Source organism: Orbicella franksi, chromosome 14, assembly GCF_964199315.1.
Source record: "Orbicella franksi chromosome 14, jaOrbFran1.1, whole genome shotgun sequence".
Classification (NCBI taxonomy): domain Eukaryota; kingdom Metazoa; phylum Cnidaria; class Anthozoa; order Scleractinia; family Merulinidae; genus Orbicella; species Orbicella franksi.
Genome location: NC_138158.1, coordinates 20,540,799 through 20,562,281, shown reverse-complemented (window position 1 = coordinate 20,562,281; position 21,483 = coordinate 20,540,799). Strand labels below are relative to the sequence as shown.

The window sequence follows — 21,483 nt, the reverse complement described above, 5'->3', positions numbered from 1 at the left end:
ACTTTTGCACGGCATCTAAAACTACAGCATTCTAATTTTACACTCGTCAGCCTTCAAGCAACGGACTGAGTTACAATGAATTATAAAAAGTTGTCCATATGCCATCCTTGAACTCATAGGTTTTATCTGACAGTACCCTGTGTGGGGCAATTCTGTCCGGTTGGCGACTGGTCTGATAGTACTGTTCAGATGTGGCTTCACGCAGCACATTCTCATTCTAAAAAATTGAAATAGAACAGGAAAATAATACATACCACAGCAACCAAGGACAGGTCATGTACTTCATATGCAACTGTCCATTGCTGCTTTCTTCAGTTAGCTTTAATTTCTATTTTTCAATAAAGGGAGCTAACCTGGGGTGGGGGGGGGGGGGGACTCCCATGTAAAAAGGATGGGGGTGCTCATCATACCTTTTTGGGGTTAAAATAGTAGTTTCGGTTCATCTTAGGGTGTTCAGCCTCAAAAGGTCCACATCGGGAACTTTTGCACTACCTTTTAGGTTAATGAGCCAAAAAAATTTTGACAGGACACAATGTGTTGTCTTACAATTGGTACTTCTTGAGGGTGAAAAGAATTGCAAGCCATGCCCACGACATAGGGTCTTGGTAACTGTTAGGGTTTCTTTTTATGCAAAATTTTCGGCTAGCACTCCTGACCTTTTCATATGGGAATTCCCCCCCCCCCCCCCACCAGAAAGTTGATGGTAAAGATAATGATAACAATTTGAATAATAGTTATAATTAACAATTACTGGTCTATAGTGCAATTTCTATAACAGTGAAAAGAATAAGTGTCCTTGTGTGGACGTTCGTTATCCTCTGTCTATGTTTTTCCACTTTTTGTGAAGATACATGAATACAAATAAAAGTGTTGTGGTACATACCCAGTCAAGAACTGCAAGCTGCATTCTCATTTCATAGGTGTCTTTACGACTGAAATGGATGCGCTTCTGTGCATAAATAAGCATCACCATATGCAGTGATTCTATCCAGAAAGTATCTCGGCACTACAGTAAATGGAGGTAATAAGTTCAAAGTTATGCCATTGAAGAAAGCTTTTGTATTGTAAATAAAACATGTATAGAGCCAATCTCTCTTTCTTAGGTGGGAGTAATGTTGCTGCCTACTCGTGGACTTTCCACATTCAGTATGAAATGTAGTGGTTATTTGTAGATCTGTGAAGTAAAAATACAATTCCATACCATAGATATTGATGTATGAATTATTATTACCAAGGCATAATCTTCAGCAAATTTGTAGATGTTGGTACACACTATAGCCTTCCGGTATGCTGCAATAGCCTGCTCAGTAACAAGAGGTTTTTTGCTGCATACATAGCCTTCTTGATGACACCGAGACTCCTGATGGCAATTTGAATGATCCCCCTATACCACACAGATAAAATGAATAGAAGAACCATTCAATCATCTATACAATTTTTAGTATGTAGAGTCATGGATTCTGAATCAGTAACTTGTACAACCTTGCTAATGACCAGGTGTAAAGGGCTCACCTGTGGGGTGAGGGTAATAGAAACTTACATTGTCACAACAGCCACTAACCACTCATATCTACTTGTGTCCTTGGAAATAATCTCTTGTTGTCAGAAAATTAAGATAACAATTCAAATGTACAAGTTCCTAGTGAACCCTTTTACCTGGTAATGGTCTACAATGTTTACTATGTATCGCCTCAGCTCATCAGCATCACCATTGCAATTCTTCATTGCATAATAGATATGCGTCTTCGTGCACTTCACTGTCAAAACAATGGCATTTTTAGAAGGTTTTTTAACTTCAAGTAACGGTACTGTAATTCATAGGATTTGCACCACACAATTTAAGCAAAGATGAATATGACATACAAACAAGCCACTTCGAATGCAAAGAGGGCCTTTGCAGAGCTTATGTTAGTTTCAGTTTGTATCCTACTATGGAGAATTACCTTTGTCAGACAACTCTGCAAACCATGATCTCTCTGAGTCCCTAACAAGCCCACTGGCAACCTTTTTGATGGCCTTCTTGACACCCTTCCCACCTTTATTAAGGAAAAGGAAAACAAGAACTACCATTCCTTATCACAGAGACTAAAACAGACCATAGCTACTAGCTTGATGCTGATTACAAGCTAATCCTTACTAGCAAAACCTAGTAATTTGGTTGGTGACCTACCATGCCAACTGTCATATGAGTTCCTAATCCCTTTCGTTGCAAGCCACTGCCTCAATGCCGGCACATAGTCATGTGCAACTTCACCAACACGATGACCTACAGGTGTTGCAAGGGTCAATACAAGAGTTTAGCAAAGAAACATAGGCTTTTAGACTTCATAAAACACACAGATTATACATGTGTGAAACAAGTAGTATTTGCATAATATTCATGAAACATTATTCATAAGAAACCAGTGCGAGAAACCCTCCTTTCTATGTGTGACAAACACCTGTTCAAAATAAATATAGTCTTCCAACATCTTGGAGTCACACAATATTTTTGGGATAAATCCTGGCAAGAAATATAGGTACTGTGATCATTTACGAAAAGCCAGACATATCCTGCATCTAATTATGAAGTGGTTATCATTTATGAGAAGAGTGCACTATCAAATCAACATTACAACTTACCAAGAGCTGTTAGAGAATCTATCACTGCTTTAGTCATGGGTACTTCTCGAGATGCTGCAGACGGCATATCTTCTTTATCCCAATTTAGGCAATAAATAACTTTCTTGTTTCTGAAAAAAAAAATTAAGAGAATTATCAACAATGCCACATGTTAGGTTGTATTCAAGCAGAGATGGTTATAGTTCAAAGTCCCCACCGATAAGATAAAGCAGAAACTGTGGTGTGCTGCGCAGCTCGCCTGGAATCATGTCTAGCATCTGTTATGATGATCTAAATTTATGAAGAAGGAAACAAAATTCCATGAAATTTAATTGAATCAATAGTTCACAAACAAAACAAAAAAAGTGCAGAAATTCCCGGAAAGGCTGCATCATGCCTTGGAAACATACATCTCCTTGGAGAAGATATTGAGCATCCTGCTGTGCTTCCGACCTAGCTTCCTGTAATTTTATCTCATACCAGGCTTTCACAGCATTCTTGTATCCTAAAGAAGTGTATACTGGAAAGAGGGAAAAAGAACAACTGAAGTATGTTCACAAGAGAAAAATAAGCTGCATAACTGGTTCCCTCATGGCAAGGAAGAAGGCAATGAAAAGAAATAAACTCTATGACACTTTTTCTAGAAATTGCATGATCACTGATGAGTATAGGGAATTTTTGTGTAGTACACCAACTAAAGTATAACAATACTGCTATTGTCAGAGAGGATTATTGTATTTCAGAGAAATTGTAATACCGGTAGTAATGTATCTCTCGTCCACATTTCCGATGTGAGCTGCCTTACAAGCACTGACATACTGGGTCTCGGTAAGGCCAGAACTGATAAATCCATGTAAAACCCTAAACAAAAATGACAGCAGTGTTAGCTTACACAAATGTCAAGTTCAAAATTTTCGGAAATTCAAATATAAAAAATTACTTATACTTTTACCTCAAATTGGCTGTGTACTTTCCGCCGATGATACTGCTGGAATTCCATCGAAGGGAATGACCGGCCACGCAGCCCACGCTGACGAGCGCCACATGTCCATGCTTTATCGCATCGAACGATGGCAACTCTAGAGGATAGCCACATAAGGGACACCTTCCGCCATATTGTGCCATTGTAGATATGAGGTTTCGCACCGCATCGTTGGATGAAAGAAAATAGTCTTCGTTCTCCGTACTTTGGGTGTGGATATCGAACTTTCCGGTTGTATTTTCACCGTAACCCAAAATATACGGATCAGAGATATCCGTTTGCGTTTCTGCATCTATTTTTTTCGAACACGAAGGAAAAGGTTGTGGCGAAGGTTGTGGCGAAGGTTGTGCCGAAGGCTGTTGTATCGTAGACAAAAACAAAGATTGACTGGCTGTGATTACCATCTGACTTCGTTCGAACTCTTCGAATGAGCTCAGCAATCGTTCCATCATCAAAAAGGTTACCCATTGGTGTACGACTGGTTATACGTAAGGCACTTTTAACACGTTGAATTTTAGCTTTCAATCCCTCCAAACGCTCCTCCATACCCGCTTCAACCTCAAGCTGTATGCTGTACCTACTCCGTTGTGCACGAGGAGGCATTAGTTTGGGCTTCTTGGAGAAAGATTCCGCCATGAAAAATCCAAAGCACCGAAAAATAGTTGATAAGATAAAATAGCGCCTAAGAAGCAAAGACAATGCGTGCAAACTAGCTCGATTCAAAGTGGAAGTTGTGGCACCACAGCACGACAGCTTCCGCCATGAACCGAACCGTCATTCTCAAAAACGCATATATTACATCATGCCCTTTTTTTGAGCATGCCAAATATTGCATAGAAGATGACATAGGCATATTGAAGGCTCAACAAAGCAACGAATCGTCTGCGGCGTCGACAAAACCAGGATCGGACCGGACCGGACCGGACCGGACCGGACCGGATCACGGATCGGATCACGGACCGGATCACGGATCGGATCACGGATCGGATCACGGACCGGATCACGGATCGGATCAAGGAAAAAAATTCAAAATTTTGTTGAGCAAATTGCAGTAAAGTGACTACTGTGAGCAGAAAGTTTTATTTAATTCAGGTGTGATATTCCTTTATTCTTTTATAATATCAAGCCAACTGGGAGCTGGTCACAGATGAATTTTTTTCAGGCTGTTGGGTTTTGATTGCGATGATCAATCATGTCTTCATATCTTTCTCCGCAGTTCAGATAAATGATATTTCGTGTATTCACTTGCATCAAACTGTCATAAAACGAGTCAGCATGGTAATAATAGGACGAACGTATGAATAGAAACACAAAAACTAAAAACAGTAAAAAATTAAACACCTGATGATTTCAAACAATTTCCGTTTTTGAGACAAGTCTATACTTTTACAAGATGTGAGTTTGGAATACGATATTTCGCACTGGAATAAAACGAAACAAACCATTTGTATTTCAAGGAAATATAGCTGTTTTACAAAAAATTCTAGGAATGACATCGATAGTGTGAACGATAACGCAACCCGAGAATAAACAACATTTTAGGAGTTACGTCACGTAGCTGAGAATTAGCCACTGATAACAATTTCAAAAACGAGAATGGGAGGTTCACGCAAGCTTCGAGCCAACTAACGTTCAAATATAACTACATCTGCCTGTTCATTACAATTTAAATTCGTCGTAAATTAGGCGCTTATGTGGCTTTTTAAATGACCTCTTGTCATTCTCTGTAATTAACATGTCATTGCGTCAAATTCGGGATTCTTATTTTCATTTAACATATTTTAGTTTTCCACTTTTATTTTTTATTTATCATTATCTTATAAACGGTTTGATTTTAGTTTTTGATTTTTTTTTCTTTAAAACTTTTTTTTTTTCTGTGATCCGATCCGTGATCCGATCCGTGATCCGATCCGTGATCCGGTCCGTGATCCGGTCCGTGATCCGATCCGTGATCCGATCCAGGTTTTGTCGACGCCGGAATCGTCTGCGAGGAGTCTGTGAGCGGGTGCGTATGTTCAGGAATTGACAGGGACGGTTACAGGCGGGAAATTCAAATTTCCTTCGCTAAATTCTTCAATTAGCGTTAGAAGGATCAGGATTTTAGTACATTTCTGACTTAAATTCACAATTTGGGTGGTTCTACACTCGCATTAAGTTCTTAATGTGTAGGTTTTTATTTGTTCCATTGCAGAGTGGGTTTACCGCATCTTCCTCACTGAGTCCGCCATCTTTGATTAGGACTACGAACAAGGATTGCGTGACAAAGAGGGGGAGGAGCTATGCCTTTTATAGCGCGGGTCCTTGTTTAATTATTAAAGTTTTCACCTTGTTGTCTAGGTACAACAATGACGGTGCAATTTCTTTGTTCAGCTGTTATCACTACGCCTGTCAGTACGTTTTGAAACTATGTAATTTTTTATATTAAACAACTAATCATTGGCAATATTATCCTCGAAAAACCTGACCATCTCCATAACAACTGCTAAATTACATGTCGGTGTCTAAATTTAGTCACGCATGAATTAAAGGAAGAGACAAAGATCATTTCAATATGGAAATGACGTCTGGCACAGCACGCAACAGTTTCGCAATCACGCGAGCTAAAAAGCGACTCGTTTCATGGTCTTTCATGCATTCAAAAGTGGACTCCCGTTATATAAGAGCCTACTGAGCCTAAAAAGTCAAACTGAACCAAAATATAACCAATTAAATCGTTATCTCCTTGCATGTGGGCATGACGAAGAACAAAGAAATGGAGGAGGTTGGAGCGAGTTTGGACGTGAGCCAACCGCGCCCTCTTATAAATATTATGGACTATCGTTAACGACTTCCTGGTCAGAAATCGTTAGCAATGGCGAAGAACGGAATTTTATTGGTTGGTTTCATCCTCTTTTTCTTTCGCTTTGGAAGTGCTACATACTGTAGCGAAAACACCGACTGTCACCAATGGTCGAGCGAGTCTTGCTGTTCAGACGGTGTCTGCAGAAGGAACTGCTATTACTGCTCATACGACTTCCAGTGTGGCACGGGGGAAAAGTGCTGTGATGGCGGAGACTGTCTGTCGTCTTGCCCTACGACTTCGCCTTGGACTTACCCTACTCTCGCTACACTTCCGCCCTTGGGAAGTGCTACATACTGTAGCGAAAACACCGACTGTGACCAATGGTCGAGCGAGTCTTGCTGTTCAGACGGTGTCTGCAGAAGGAACTGCTATTACTGCTCATACGACTTCCAGTGTGGCACGGGGGAAAAGTGCTGTGATGGCGGAGACTGTCTGTCGTCTTGCCCTACGACTTCGCCTTGGACTTACCCTACTCTCGCTACACTTACGCCCTTGACTTACACAACTGAAGCCCCCAGTTCCTACTGTACCTTTGACTCCGATTGTGAGTTAGATGACGTGTGCTGTGATGGCGATTGCTTGACGGTGTGTCCTTCCTCTTGGTCCGGAGGTAGCATTGTCGGCGCTATATTCGGCACGATCGCGTTTTTCTCGATCATTTTTTCCTTCGTGTCTTGCTATTTCTGTGCTTGGTGCCCGTACTACCGCTATCGTTCACCTGGAGCTGTCATCGTGACTCGGCAAGTTCCTTACCAACCGTTCGTGACAACAACCCACACGACAATGACACAGAACATTCCTCCGCCGCCAAATTACAACCAGCCTCCACCGCCAAGCTGTCAGCCCCCGCCGCCATATTATCCGCAGCAACCGGCCCAGCGTCCTCCTCCGCCGGCAACAGCTTCAGGCCAGCCTTCTATGGCCCCCAATGTCACTGCCTGATGGCCATTTTCAAGGAGCGAACCATTGTGGTGAACGATCTTTGAACTTTGTCTTTTTGCATTGTAGCGAAAATTTAAGCGTAATTGCAGTAAACTTAATCTTAATTAAGTCAAAACAAGAATGTTACATGTAAAAGTAAGGAACGTAGTTAAGCTTAAGGTGAAATTATGTGTACCAATCACTCAGTATTAGAGGACTTTAGAAGCACATTTTCGTAGTTTCCGTCAGTACCGTAACAGGAAAAGTTTGCCAATATAGTTCCTGGTGAATCTTTTCCTCTTTGATTTATTAGATCTCATTTGCAAGTTGTTTTGTGCTTAATGCAGGGTTGTTATTTAAGTAGCAACATGTTGGCAAAAATCGGCATCAAAATCACGATCTCAGTGGGCTATTTTTCTGATTATTTAGAAAAAGATCGCAAAATTAGCCCTGTTTTCCAACAACAAATTGTCCAACTTTAAAACTTTGTGGCAATCCTGTTTCTATTGCATTTTGTTTGTATTATAGTGCCAGGGTGGTTGAGGTTACTCCTTCAATCATTCCCTTCACGGCTAGATAGAGCTTAAGGTGTCTTTAATGTAACACCTTCAAATTTTGTAGCGAATATTGTATGTCTGTTAAATTTATAAGTGGCAATGAGTGTCTGACACTCAGTGTAGTACTGTTATAAAATAACTTAAGTCCAACTTTGAAGATTATTTACACACAGGGGGACTGTCAGTAGCATAGCTATACAGATCCTTATATATTTTGTGGTCATCTTTGTACTATTTTAGAAATAACAATATTATTGTTTTTATTTAATATTATTATTTTTTACTTATTTATGTGCTTTTTGTTTTTCTCATTGTTCATTACTTGCACCTGGAAACCAGTGGTTTCTAAGATGGTGACGAGGAAGGTCTTTCTGAAAATTCTCTGTTTCTTCCCAGTTGTGGCACTTTTTATTTTTTGATTTGTTTTTGCAATGCTATGATACATTACTAATGTCTTGGTAAATGTTTCAAGTCTTTTGACTTGTGCCAGTGTCTTTTGAATCCCAGCAAAAATGCCCTCCCCCCCTGATTTTCAGTGGCATGTGTACATATTGGAATTCTTCCTAGGTACTTGAACAAAGCATTATGTGTTTGAAGTGATGTAATCTGTAGGTGTACTATGGTACTATTGTATCATTTTAATTTATATTTTCAAGCTTGCATTTAGTTTAACTATGCATAACAATGTTGGGTTAGTAAAGAATTCTCGTAGAAAATAGACTAGTGAATTTTTATCGATATCATTTCTTCATTCATTCATTGTTGAGAGCCTACAGGAAGTCCACATGGAGGGGAAGGGGGGAGGCAATAAGGAAGGGAGAGAAATGCTAGTCCCTCTCCTTGATCTGTGGAGGTATAGTGGCCTCATGGTTAGTAGCCGCACCCCTGATCAAGTGGTCCAAGTTCGGGCCCTGGCTGGGGACATTGTGTTGTGTTTATGGGTACCCTGGAATTTAATGCCTGGGGTAACCCTGCAATAGACTGGCATCCCATCCAGGGGGTAGCAGAGTTACTCCTAGTTGCTTCATACTACTGAAACTGCCCTGATGGGCCTCTTGGCCTGTGTGCAGACTTGACGTTCTTGATCTGGTTGGTGGGGGTGTGCAGCCCTTAGAACCTTAACCCTATTTCAGACCAAAAGCTGTGAGTTTCCATACCCTATTTTAGACCTGAGAGTAAAGTGTAAGATTGACTCTTGCCTTTTGTTTGTCTCGTGAACGAGACGTGACGCAATGGCGAGTGCGTGATGTACGAATGCGTATCGACATGCGACAGGTTGGAAGCAAGCCAATCACACCACCAATTGTCTGTTTCTTTGCAGTCTCTAATTTGCCATTGGAAATGTTACATTATCCCACATTCCTGGCGTGCGCAATTGATGAAAACCGATAATCGATATAATCAATATCAATCAATCTAATCGGTAATAATTAATCGATTAATATCGCAAATCGATGAACAAGAAAGTTGTGAGTAGCGATTTTCATCGAGTTTCATCGATTTTTTTTTCTTTCATTTCAATTTCAGCGAAAAACAAAATGGACAAGAGATTTGCTTTGTTCACGATAAAAGAAAGGAATTCAAAGAAAAGTTTTAATTGTTGGAGCCCACCTTAATTGCTTTCTTGACCGTCTCATTATATTCACGTTTTTTAACCCCGTATGGCAGTAACATCGCACGGTTAGTAAACTATTTAACTTCTCAACAACAACAGTACACGTTCATTGTGTCATTCGCTTAGCTATTCATAAAGCCACCGCACATTACTAAAGTTAATGGTGGAAACTTTTGCGTGAGCTACTGAAGGGCAGATTTAATTCATGTGCCTTAACAGTCACATACACTAACGCCTCGACAAAACCAACTCACACATTAAGGACAATAACAAGTTACACATGTAAGCCCAGTATAAACGCATCCAAGAAACTCGGAAGCAAATCAAAAATGAAAAAAATATCCACTACGATAATCAGTTTTCTTTCCTTTCTGTCATCAAGGTAAAATATAACTTCTTGAACCCCTTTATAGACTTGCCGATGACAATCGATGGCAACCGCTATAATCGATAGCAATTACGAGGATTTGAATTGTGAGTATCGATTTTCATCGATTATTTGAGGCAATCGATAATAATCGATTAATTATTATCGATTATATTGATCATATCGATTGCTTTCCGATGATCGATTTTTATCAATTGGGCACGCCGGGCACATTATCTCGAGGTTTGAACAATAGTATCAAAGGAAGCAATTTGCTTTCTAATCCTTTCTCTTGTAAATTTAGCCGGAAATACGGCCTCGTAAATTTCTTGAACCGGTAGACTTCAGACAAAGAATATGCAATTTCAAATTCATTTTCATGATCCCCTGTTTTGACTGTTTTTTTGGCATGTAGGGAGCCTTTTTGTCCTAAACTGTGCAATCTCCTTTTTGTCGTTGCCTCGGTTAGCACTAAAACTTTACAAGGATAGAAAATCATTTGCAATATTTGCAATAAGTATTATACGTAGCAGTGCAAATTTGGAACAAAAGAAAGTGTTTACATAAGAAAAGAGTTCAACTCCAACAGGATTGGTTTAGTTAGGTATATATGAGTATTTAATCATGGTGGATACGGTAAAGTGAGTACGTAAAACCTTCTTTAACAATGGCGGTCGAACGAGCAATTTACATTGTTATCCTGTGTTTCTTTGCTTTGGGAAGTGCTACAATTTGTCGTTATAACAGTGAATGTAACCAATTGTCGGGCGAGTATTGCTGTTCGGATAGTGTGTGCAGAAAAACCTGTTTTTACTGCTCCTTCGATTCCGATTGTGGCACGGGGGAAGAGTGCTGTGATGGCGGAGATTGCTTGACGTTTTGTTCTTCAAGTGACTCCTCCAGTTCGACAGGAGCTAGCGTTGCCGGCGCTGTAGTCGGCACGATTGTGTTTTTCGCGATCATTATTTCCATCGTGGCTTGCTTTTGTTGTGCGTGTTGTCCGTACTACCGCTATCGTTCACCTGGAACTGTCGTCGTGTCTCAACCAGCGACTCACCAAACGTTAGTGTCGACCACCCAGATGTCGACCATGTCTTCCCAACAAGTACAGCATTACCCTCCGCCGGCAAATTACAGCCAGCCTCCACCACCAAATTACAGCCAGCCCCCACCGCCAAATTACAGCCAGCTTCCACCAGTAAATTATAACCAGCCTCCGCCGCCAAATTATAACCAGCCTCCACCGCCAAATTACAGCCAGCCCCTACCGCCAAATTACAGCCAGCCTCCACCGCCAAATTACAGCCAGCCCCCACCAGCAAATTATAACCAGCCTCCGCCGCCAAATTACAACCAGCCTCCACCGGTAACTTACAATCAGTCTCCACCGCCAGGGTATGACAAGGCTTCGCCGCCGTATAATCCAGAATACCCGCAGCAACAAGCCCAGTATCTTCCAGTACAAGGCCAGCCTCCTACGGCTCCTCCACTCAGCTCTGGAGAGCCCGTCAAGTACTGATAGCTTGTTTTGAGCGTGTTTAAAACATGAAATGGCGAAATAACGAAATGGCACTACGGTTAGGTTAAGGGGTTAGCCTTAATAGCGTTCCGGTTAGCCTAGATATCACTCACTCGAGAGAGATTAGCTCTCAATTATTGTAAGAGTCAACCTTTACAGAAACCTGTGTTCCACATTGATACTTACCAGTAGTGCCATTTCGCCTAAGTGACTGCTGATGTAATGTCAAACTCTCCTTGTGTTTTACAAGGGAATACAAGGCAATTTGGAAGGGGAATCTAGCAATTTATCAGAAGTCACTTAGAGCTTTTTCCAGGCACCCCTTCAAATGTTGTAGTAAATAGAGCTTTTTCCAGGCACCCCTTCAAATGTTGTAGTAAATAAATACTGTGCCTGTTTAGTTACAAGTAATGGTAAGTGTGTGACATTCAGTGAAGGTATAAAATATAACTTCAGCGGACCAATTTTGAATATTTAATATTTATACATTCAATTGGATTGTCAGTTAGCATAGCTATACAGACCCATATTTTAGTCGACTGGTCAGTATTTGCAACTGGAAAGGCAGTGGATTTTAAGAAAATCTAAAAATTCAAAGTTTTTTCCACTTGGAATTTTTTTGATATAATTTTTTGCAATTTTTTTATTCTTTTGTTATTAAGTCTTAGGTATATTTAAGATAGTCCATTACATAAGCCTTAATGGCTTCCCTGGGCTTCCTTGCCTTATAGATTGATATTTTATAAACGTATTTGTAACTGGAATTTTTTGATATAACTTTTTGCAATTTTTTTATTCTTTTGTTATTAAGTCTTAGGTATATTTAAGATAGTCCATTACATAAGCCTCAATGGCTTCCCTGGGCTTCCTTGCCTCATACATTGATATTTTATAAACGTATTTGTAACTGGAATTTTTTGATATAATTTTTTTGCAATCTTTTATTCTTTTGTTATTAAGTCTTAGGTATATTTAAGGTAGTCCTTTACACAAGCAATTTATGGCTTTCCTGGGCTTTCCTGCCTTATACATTGATATTTTATAATTGTATTTAAAATTGGAAATGTATTTATATAATTTTTTGCAGTTTTTTATTCTTTTTCGTGAACATCTTAGGCATATTGAAGGTTGTCCTTTACATAAGCCTTATTGCCCCGCCTGGGCTTCCTTGCCTTATACATATTTAATATTTGGTAAATATATTTATAAGAAGCAAAAAATAAAACAAACAAACAAATATACTGATACATTGCTAGTTTCCTGGTCAATATTTCAAGTCTTTAATTCCGATTCCCAGCCAAAAATTGCTTTTCTTCTTTGTAAGCCCCATGCTTTTCAGTGGAATATGTGCATATTGCATTATTTTTTCTAGGTTCTTACACAAGTGTTAGCGTGTTAAGGAGTGATGCAATCTGCAGGTCTATTAGCGCCAATGGAACATTCTTGCACCTGCTGTCTTGAATCAACTGTTTCTAAATTTTAAAAGAATGTTTATTTTGCGACGCTTTAATTTAGCGATTTTTCGTAAATTTTGGGACATAAGTCACTTAATTTTCGCGATTTCACGAACTTAAAGGACCTCAGTCACGGTATTTTGAGTTATTTTGGCCACATACAAAATTACCTTTAAATGGTAGGAAACCTGAAAATAACAGTTTAATAAGACAAAAAACCGCCAAAGAGATAATGATAAACCATAAAATAACAAGGGTGGCTGAGGATGGAGAAGATTAACACGGATTACAAACGACGAATTTGAAAAATTGAGGCCAAACTTTTCAATATGCGCAAATTTGTGACTGAGCTCCTTTAACTTTGGCGAATTAAGGTATTATCCAACGCACGTCATAATAGACCGTCAAATAGCATGATTGTGTGAAATTGATCAGATGGCGGAATTTAATATTGTAGTCACTTTAAATTAGCCACTATTTTAATTTAGTGACACTATTTTGGTGCATTTTAATTTAGCGATTTTCAAAAATATCGCTAACTTCGCTGAATTAAAGTGTCATCAAAATTTCCTGTAACAAGTTACTTCATTTAAATTAACAAATAATTTTTGAAGAAAATCAAAATCGTTGGGCAAATTATTTGAAGATTGGAAGGGCAGATTTTTTTTACTTCAAGAGTACAAAAAGAGCTCAGAGTTGTTTCCAAAATAAAATGACCGGTGATTGTTGCGTTTTTAAATTTCTACGGCGTAGTGTGGATAGGGCCTGCAGAGAATTGCGCGCCTTGAATGACTATTAATAACATTTTCATTTGATTTTTTTTGTCCAAAAGACAAACGATCCACCAAAGCTCTAAGGTTCCAAGAATATTTTACTGAAACAAACATCGTTTAGGGCCAACACAGTCGCAACAAATGAAACTTCCCTGGGCAGCTCCCATGTAAATGAGTGAATGATGTTAATTGAAAAATGGATGTTTAAATTTTTTGTGCACCCTAAATAAAGTCGATGTTTTCAAATTCCGAAAAGCTCTGTTTTCATGACGAATTAGTGTGGACGGTACTGAGGCCTAACCGAAGAAACAAAGTTGCGTTTTTAAGTTTCTCCGGCGTAGTTCAAGCATGGACGGGGCCTCAAAAGGGATTGAGTGGCCAACGTTTGTAAACTGCTGTGTTCATAGGGATACGTTCTTGAGTAAAGCACGTAACTCTCACAGTGCACCTCTGTTCTTTCTACGTGGGAGTCCCCCCGGGTCTAGAACTTAGTCGGCGAGCAAGCTCTCTTGGCAGCTCATAGAGTAGAGGTGGGGATGACACTAAAATAACTGAAAAGACAACTTGCCAGCATGCAATCTAGAACACAGTTTCAGGCCATCAGGACTGTCTTCTTGTTAAATTGTGCCTGGGACCTCCAGGAATGACAACATTTCACTTTTTGTCCAAGAAAAATTACCTCCCTTTTTCTTCTCCCCTACCCTCCCCCTTCTCAAATAAAAAAAAGACGGGGGTGCTTGCCCGAAATTTTGAAAAGAATCCCTAAGAGGTACCAAGATTCTCCTTTTGTGGGCGTGGCTTGAAATGTTTTTCACCCTTAAGGTACTAACTCTAAAATAACACATAAATTGACATTGACTTTTTTCAGATTCTGAACCAGTCCTGAAAACATTAACACTTCTGCAAGTATCTAGAAAAAAATAATGGAAACTGGCAATGAATCAGTAACATTTGTTTGCTTGTTTTATTTTCTTGCTATTTATAAATATATTTACAAAATATCCAATATGTATAAGGTAAGGAAGTCCAGGGAAGCCTATGCTTACATAAAGGACTACCTTCCTACTACTTTACAGTTTGGCATATTTATTGAGGGACACATAATACTGAAAAGTTGGAGGCTCTGAATAAATGCGTACTATAAGGTTTATTCTTAGGGATAATTTTATTTACAGCTCCCCTTATGACCAGTTACTTGACACAGTTAACCTCACTTTGTTATGTGCCAGAATATGCTGATTTTACTATAATTGAAGGGGTACGTGGAAAAAAGCCCCAAGTGACTCTTGATCTCATGTTGAATTTTCCTTTTTTCATATCAGGAAGTGAAAAGCAATTTGCTAGGAGAATCTTGCAGTCTATCAGATGTCACATAGGGTCTTTTTCCATGCACGCCTTTAATTATAAAAGTCTGTTTGTTTCATGAAAGAAATGTTTACTCTTTGCTCTGTAAACTACAAGCTATGGGGTAAAAATATCCTAGCTGTCACTACCCAAGCCAAGAACAACGACTAATGGTCTTCACTGTTTTTCATACCTAAGTGCTAAACTGTGGAATTTCCTCCCAGAAGCCTTGAGAAGTTATAACAAGATAAATGAATTCATGAGACCTGAACATTCTTAGTTTTATCAATTTTATTATTTAAATAATATGTCAAGTATGTACTTTGATATTAATTTTATAGTATACTGTATTTTAAATAATTTTTAACAACTTTAATATTTTTAGGCATATCTTTTAAAAATTTGTATTTTTATTAACTTGGAAAATATTTATGGTATATTAATTATTTAGCTCAAAGATATTAGTGTTATAGCTAGTTTAAATAAAATTTATGTATGTATTTACCTTAAAGATACCGAAGACTAACAACAAAAGGAATGAAAAATGTAAAAACAAATCTTATAAAAAGTTTCCAAAACTGGAAAAAACTTTGACTTTTCCAAAAGACCTTCATCTTTCCTTAGACTAAAATCCACTGGTTTTCAGCTGCAATAATACTGAACAGTCGACTAACATATGGGTTTGTATAGCTATGCTGACCGACAATCCACTTGAATGTATGAAAATTAATTATTGAATGTATAAATATTAAATATCAGTGAAGTTATTTTATAATTTTACTGAGTGTCAGACACTTGTCATTACTTATAACAGCTTACTTTAACAGGCATGCAGTATTTACTTCAACATTTGAAGGGGTGCCTGGAAAAAGCTCTAAGTGACTTCTGATAAATTGCTAGATTCCCCTTCCAAATTGCCTTGTATTCCTTTGTAAAACACAAGGAGAGTTTGACCTTACATCAGCAGTCACTTAGGGCCTTATACTTCACACCCCTTTGTTTAATACACCCCAAACTCTTGGCTCCCTCTTAGTGTAGAAGACAAGGCACGACATAGTAAAACATCACCCCACAAAACTATTGTTTGTATCATTTTCCTCATTATTTTGTCCTTTTGTTCTCTATTATTTTTGGCCAGCTGTGTCACCTACACCAAGTAATAGCTAGCCAAACTCTATCTAGCCAACAAAAGGTAAGAACTGTACTCCTCTACTCACACAGGCATGATGCATGCCAGAGGATAACCCAAAGAACAAATATGAAAACGCCTTGCAAATAAGATATAAAGAATTCAGCGTTCAAAATTCATCCACGAACTGATGAATTGGCCAACTTCCCCTGTTGTATTGTTTTTATCAAGGATCAAAGAAGTTAATTTTTGCTTGATCAGACCTTTGGAGTTTCAGACTTCCTCACCTTGTGCTCCATCTGGCTAGCCCAGCAACATTGTAATTTTGATCCAGCAAAATTTACCTACAGTAGTAAGAAACCAAACTTCTATTTAAGTTCTCAAATACTCTATAGGTTCACGCTACAAAAGCAGTCAGTGTAAAACACAGACTGCAGACTGCAGGCCAGGGGTAAAGTGCAGACTGAGGGTAAAATGCAGACTACAGACTAGGTGTAACATGCAGGCTACAACCTAGACAGACTTTTATAAGTACACTGAGGTCATACTATTCCATTATCAAGTGCAGGAGCCCATGCCATGGGCTTCTGTCAAGTGCTATACATAAACACACTTACCTGGGTGTTATTCAGGCTAATCAAAGTGGAAGCCTACAGTCAGGTTAGCCTGAATATCACTCAGGCCATTAGCCTCAATAACGCCCCTGTTAACCTGTTTATGGCGAGCTCTCAGTAATGGAAATGGTATCACAATACACTTGAAGTTTGCAGTCTGCATTTTACCCTCAGTCTGCATTTTACCCTCAGTCCCTATTTTACCCCCAGTCTGCAGTCAGCAGGTCTAAAACACAGGTAACATTCCAGAGGTCAAGAGTACAAATCCCTACTCTACTGATGAATAACTATCCCCAAAACAACAACATTTTCTAAAACAACATTTTGTGATTATATATATTTGGGCTAGGAGACTGAATCTTGGTGCTGTTTATTTATTTTTAGCACAGTGACCTGTACTCTTGATCTGTGGAATGTGACCTGTATTTAATTTAGACCCGTCAGTCTGCAGTCTGCGTTTTACACTGACCACTACAAAACACAAAATTATTCACATCCTTGGTAACACTGTTGCAAGGTTCGCTCCTTGAAAACAAGCTATAAGCAGTACTCGAAGAGCTCTCTGTCCGTGACTGGAGGAGGCATAGCAGGTTGGCCTTGTGCTGGAGGAGGAGGATACTGGACTAGTTGCCGAGGATAATCTGGATTATACGGCGGTGGGGCATGATCATACCCTGACGTTGAAGGCTGGTTGTAATTTGGCGGTGGAGGCCGTTGTGGAGGATGCCGGTTGTAATTTTCCGGTGGAGGCTGGTTGTAATTTGTCCCTTGTACTTGTTGGGCGGTCATGGCCATATGGGTGGTCGACACGTACGGTTGGTGAGTCGCTGATTGAGACGTGACGACAGTCCCAGGGGAACGATAGCGGTAGAACGGGCAACATGCACAACAACAGCAAGCCACGATGGAAATAATGATCGCGAAGAACACAATCGTACCGACTACAACGCCGGCAATGCTAGCTTCAGTCCAAGTCCGACAGTCCGACGAACAATCTCCGCCATCACAGCACTCTTCCTCCGTGCCACAGTCGGAATCGAAGGAGCAGTAAAAACAGGTTTTTCTGCACACACTATCCGAACAGCAGGACTGGTCGTCAAGACATTCACCGTCATTACTACAAATTGTAGCACTTCCCAAGGCAGAGAAACAGAGGATAACAACAACGTAAATTGCTCGTACGCGTTCGAGCGCCATTAATTGCTGACTAAACGTTTATACGCACTCGACTCACTCTATTAAACCCACGCACTGTAGGGGGGAGGGGAGTCGAGTAGGACGGTTCCGTTGATCCCTTGAAAATTTCACTTTTTCTCCTTTGTTCCCTATTTATGAATTCTGCTGTTTCCCGACGTTTTTTTCGTCAAAGTTCCCTGCAATAGTAGGGATATCCCTTGTTCCCTCAGATTAATCTCAAAAATATCCCTTAATGACCATTTTCCCTTGGGTCCCCAGTCCCTGGGAGGTCCTCCCCTTTCGTAAGCACAAGGTGCAGTGGAGGCCTCCTCTATAAATATTACGTTATCATTATTATCATTTATTATTTATTACTATTAATATTATTTATTATTTATCATCATCATCATCATCATCATCATCATCATTATTACAGTCGAACCTCCGGTTGCGACCACCTCTCGTAAGCGACCGCGACCACTTCCAGAGCTAAAAGTTTGAAACTGTCCTTTGTTTTTCACCTCCCGTAAGCAGTCACTTGACAGATAATGGAGCAAAAAATGGATAATAAGGTGTTGTAACATCATTGTATTCCTAGCTAGTACAAGAAACGACATTTCTCAATGGGAAGAACCGGATTTTTTTTTCTCTTAATTGACTTTTTGCATGAATAAACATTGCATCGGCATTGGCGCATGGGGTAAGTCTCGGCAGTTACCATATTTCTTAATCTTATGAGGCAAAATTGTAAACACTCTGGCCACATGAGTGACCTTTGTTTATATTTTTGTGTTCCCTTCCACCTGGGTCCCTTCTTTTAGTTCACCAGTAACCTGGGAGTAACGTAAACCTACTGCACTGATAGAAAAGGATTATTAAAGAGTTGGTTTTGTTTCAGCAAAGACTGCATAGCTTTCATGACCCACCCCAACCCACCTATATAAACACCACAGTAGCCTCCATTTGGCGCGAAAATGGAGAATTCTCCCTGCAGTTGTGCGTAACGTACGTAATTTCGTCAGCAATGGCGCTCGAAAGGGCAGCTTGTGTTGTTATTCTCTGTTTCTTGGCCTTGGGAAGTGCTACAGTCTGTCGTTATGACCTTGAATGTGGCAAATGGTCGGGTGAGTCTTGCTGTGCGGATAGTGTGTGCAGAAAATCCTGTTATTACTGCTCCTTCGATTCCGATTGTGGCACGGGTGAAGAGTGCTGTGATGGCGGAGACTGTTTGTCGGATTGTCCTTCAAGTTCGAATAGGTCTTGGGGTGTCATTGTCGGCAGTGTACTCGGAACGATCTTCTTTTTCGCAATCGTTTTTTCCATCGTGGCTTGTTTCTTTTGTTCGTGTTGCCCGTACTACCGCAATCGTTCCCATGGGGCCGTCGTCGTATCTCAACCAGCAACTCAGCAAACGTTCGTGTCGACCAGTACCCACATGTCGACCATGTCCGGCCAACCAGTGCAGCATCACCCTCCACCAGGACCTCCGCCGGCAAATTATAACCAGCCTCCACCGCCAAATTACAACCAGTTACCTCCACCGCCGTATAATCCAAGTTATCCTCAGCAACCAGCCCATTATCCTCAGCAACCAGCCCATTATCCTCCTCCTCCAGTACAAAGCCAGCCTCCTACGGCTCCCCCACTCAGGTACCATTAGCTTGGTTTCAAAGAGCGAACCTTGCAACAGTGTTAACAAACGACGTGAATTTGCCAAGTTTTGTAGCGTGAACTTTTAGACCCTAAAGTATTTAATAAGAACTTTATTAGAAGCATGATTTAATTCTTACTACTGTTGGTACATAACAGCAGGAGTTGGCCAATTCATCAGTCTGTGGATGAATAGACCATTTTACAGTTGTCTGCTCAGTGACCTGGCCTTTGTATGGCAGCGAGGCTAGAGTTGACCTTGTTTTGATACAGACCTCACTGCTTTTGTTGTGTAAAACAAGTTGTTCTGATGCTAACTAGGTGCATTTACATGACAAAAGCAGTGAGGTCTGTATCAAAACAAGGTCAACTCTAGCCTCGCTGCCATACAAAGGCCAGGTTACTGAGCAGACAACTGTAAAATGGTCTATTGTCAACTCTGGATTCTTTATATCTTATTTGCATTTCATTCTCGTTCTTTGGGTCAACTTATCCTCTGGCATGCATCCTGCCGGGGGAGGAGACTCCCATATGTAAATGATGAGGGTGCTTATCATACCTCCAAGGGGTTAAAACGCAGTTTTGGGATCCACAGCAGGAGCTTTTACAGTACCCTTTAGTGTACTGAGCCAAAAAAATGTTACGAGAGAATGTGTTGTTTCAGAATTGGTACCTCTTAGAGGTGAAAAAGATTTCAAGCCACACTCGCTGAACAAGATCTTAGTACCTCTTAGGGGGTTCTTTTCAAAATGTCTGATAAGTACCCTGCCCTTTTTGTATGGGAGTGCCCCCCTGCAGGGACCATCATGCCTGTGTGAGTATAGAAAGAATTCCTACATTCTTTCCTTTTGTGGCTAGATATTAGTTTTAGGTGTATTAAATCTTGTTGTTGATAATATACATGAAAAAATTACTCGATTCTGATTGGTTGAGAGCAGTGCAGTTCAAGTGTAACACCAGTGCAAAAAGTGTAACACCAGTGCAAATTAAACATCGTAATTCTGGATTATGATCGGCCGAAATGCAATAGGAAATTGTCTAAGCCAATGATATCACGTAAAATGATGACGAGAATTTTGTGCTGAAACTTAAAGTTTTCTCAATGAGAAAAAATGGCTTCAAGAAAGATTTTCCAGCACTTCCTTCACGGGAATTTTTATATTATCAAATGCCGCATACCTGTTGAGGTTACAAGTGATGTTGAGTGTCTGACACTCAGTGACCTTATAAAATAATAATTCTTAATATTTATACATTCAAGTGGATTGTCAGTTAGCATAACTATACAGATTGATATGTTAGTTGACTGGTCAGTATGACTGAAGCTGGAAACCAGTGGATTTTAGGAAAGGTGAAGCTTTTTCCAGTTTTGGAAATTATTTGATATAATTTTTTGCAATTTGATTTTGCAATTTTTTACTCTTTTGTAAAGACTCAGGTATACATTGATATTTTGTAAATGTACTTATTTAATAGAAAACACGTCCCATGTTTCTATCGAGTTTTAGTATAAATCTACTAGCGTTCTATCACAAATGCTGTTCTCTTATTGGCTAAGCTACTCACTATCTATTCTGTGATAGAAAGTGAGTAGCATAACAGTGTACCCTTGTTCACAAAATGACAGCTGCTTCTTGGCATCTTCGAAGTGTCTGTGGAGGGGTTTTAGATAAAGTTTTGAATGACTAGTAGATTTATACCACAATTAGATTATTCGCTCTCGATTGCTATGCGTGATAGTTGACTCGGGCTGCACCCTCATCAACTATCACGCAATAGAAATCTCGACCTTATAATCTAATTGTTTAATAGAAACACAGTTTTTAACCAATCAGCGTGAGATTAAGAATTTGGTGGTCAGTCAGGGCTAAATCCCTATCTTGGTTTTGAAAAACAGGAGGCAGAAAAAGAGGGCTGTTCTGAGATTCCAAAATGGTAA

General features: G+C 39.8%; 5 protein-coding genes and 1 pseudogene across 5 annotated transcripts; 3 read left to right on the top strand and 3 right to left on the bottom strand.

Annotated features, from left to right (window-relative positions):
* Nucleotides 1-11: 11 nt before the first annotated feature.
* LOC145467788 (uncharacterized) lies at nucleotides 12-2,886 on the bottom strand. Its single transcript, XM_081451376.1, has 8 exons — nucleotides 2,819-2,886; nucleotides 2,623-2,732; nucleotides 2,171-2,266; nucleotides 1,944-2,036; nucleotides 1,657-1,757; nucleotides 1,232-1,384; nucleotides 884-1,006; nucleotides 12-217 (listed from the first exon to the last, which is right to left on the bottom strand). Exons 2-8 carry the CDS (start codon nucleotides 2,687-2,689, stop codon nucleotides 71-73), a joined length of 780 nt encoding a protein of 259 aa, XP_081307502.1. The 5' UTR covers nucleotides 2,690-2,732; nucleotides 2,819-2,886; the 3' UTR covers nucleotides 12-70.
* LOC145467787 (uncharacterized) lies at nucleotides 2,867-4,354 on the bottom strand (annotated as a pseudogene).
* A 1,634-nt stretch (nucleotides 4,355-5,988) lies between these two features.
* LOC145467624 (uncharacterized) lies at nucleotides 5,989-7,370 on the top strand. Its single transcript, XM_081451199.1, has 2 exons — nucleotides 5,989-6,651; nucleotides 6,772-7,370. Exons 1-2 carry the CDS (start codon nucleotides 6,435-6,437, stop codon nucleotides 7,365-7,367), a joined length of 813 nt encoding a protein of 270 aa, XP_081307325.1. The 5' UTR covers nucleotides 5,989-6,434; the 3' UTR covers nucleotides 7,368-7,370.
* A 2,752-nt stretch (nucleotides 7,371-10,122) lies between these two features.
* On the top strand, nucleotides 10,123-15,394 carry LOC145467623 (uncharacterized). Its single transcript, XM_081451198.1, has 2 exons — nucleotides 10,123-11,720; nucleotides 11,761-15,394. The coding sequence occupies exon 1, from the start codon at nucleotides 10,553-10,555 to the stop codon at nucleotides 11,402-11,404; it is 852 nt and encodes a 283-aa protein (XP_081307324.1). The 5' UTR covers nucleotides 10,123-10,552; the 3' UTR covers nucleotides 11,405-11,720; nucleotides 11,761-15,394.
* A 162-nt stretch (nucleotides 15,395-15,556) lies between these two features.
* LOC145467146 (uncharacterized) lies at nucleotides 15,557-18,192 on the bottom strand. Its single transcript, XM_081450684.1, has one exon. The coding sequence runs from the start codon at nucleotides 17,913-17,915 to the stop codon at nucleotides 17,256-17,258; it is 660 nt and encodes a 219-aa protein (XP_081306810.1). The 5' UTR covers nucleotides 17,916-18,192; the 3' UTR covers nucleotides 15,557-17,255.
* Nucleotides 18,193-18,568: 376 nt separating this feature from the next.
* Nucleotides 18,569-20,608, top strand: LOC145467147 (uncharacterized). The gene has a single exon (XM_081450685.1). The coding sequence runs from the start codon at nucleotides 18,919-18,921 to the stop codon at nucleotides 19,552-19,554; it is 636 nt and encodes a 211-aa protein (XP_081306811.1). The 5' UTR covers nucleotides 18,569-18,918; the 3' UTR covers nucleotides 19,555-20,608.
* Nucleotides 20,609-21,483: the final 875 nt, after the last annotated feature.

Excerpts from the sequence above, each read along its gene's own strand:
- LOC145467788 (XM_081451376.1), bottom strand. The coding sequence starts at position 2,689 with ATGCCGTCTGCAGCATCTCGAGAAGTACCCATGACTAAAGCAGTGATA. Across the intron at positions 1,385-1,656 it reads ACATTGTAGACCATTACCAG|GGGGATCATTCAAATTGCCA; the intron begins GTAAAAGGGTTC and ends TGTGTGGTATAG. Across the intron at positions 218-883 it reads AGCTTGCAGTTCTTGACTGG|AATGAGAATGTGCTGCGTGA; the intron begins GTATGTACCACA and ends TCAATTTTTTAG.
- LOC145467624 (XM_081451199.1), top strand. The coding sequence starts at position 6,435 with ATGGCGAAGAACGGAATTTTATTGGTTGGTTTCATCCTCTTTTTCTTT. Across the intron at positions 6,652-6,771 it reads CGGAGACTGTCTGTCGTCTT|ACGGTGTCTGCAGAAGGAAC; the intron begins GCCCTACGACTT and ends CTTGCTGTTCAG.
- LOC145467623 (XM_081451198.1), top strand. The coding sequence starts at position 10,553 with ATGGCGGTCGAACGAGCAATTTACATTGTTATCCTGTGTTTCTTTGCT.
- LOC145467146 (XM_081450684.1), bottom strand. The coding sequence starts at position 17,915 with ATGGCGCTCGAACGCGTACGAGCAATTTACGTTGTTGTTATCCTCTGT.
- LOC145467147 (XM_081450685.1), top strand. The coding sequence starts at position 18,919 with ATGGCGCTCGAAAGGGCAGCTTGTGTTGTTATTCTCTGTTTCTTGGCC.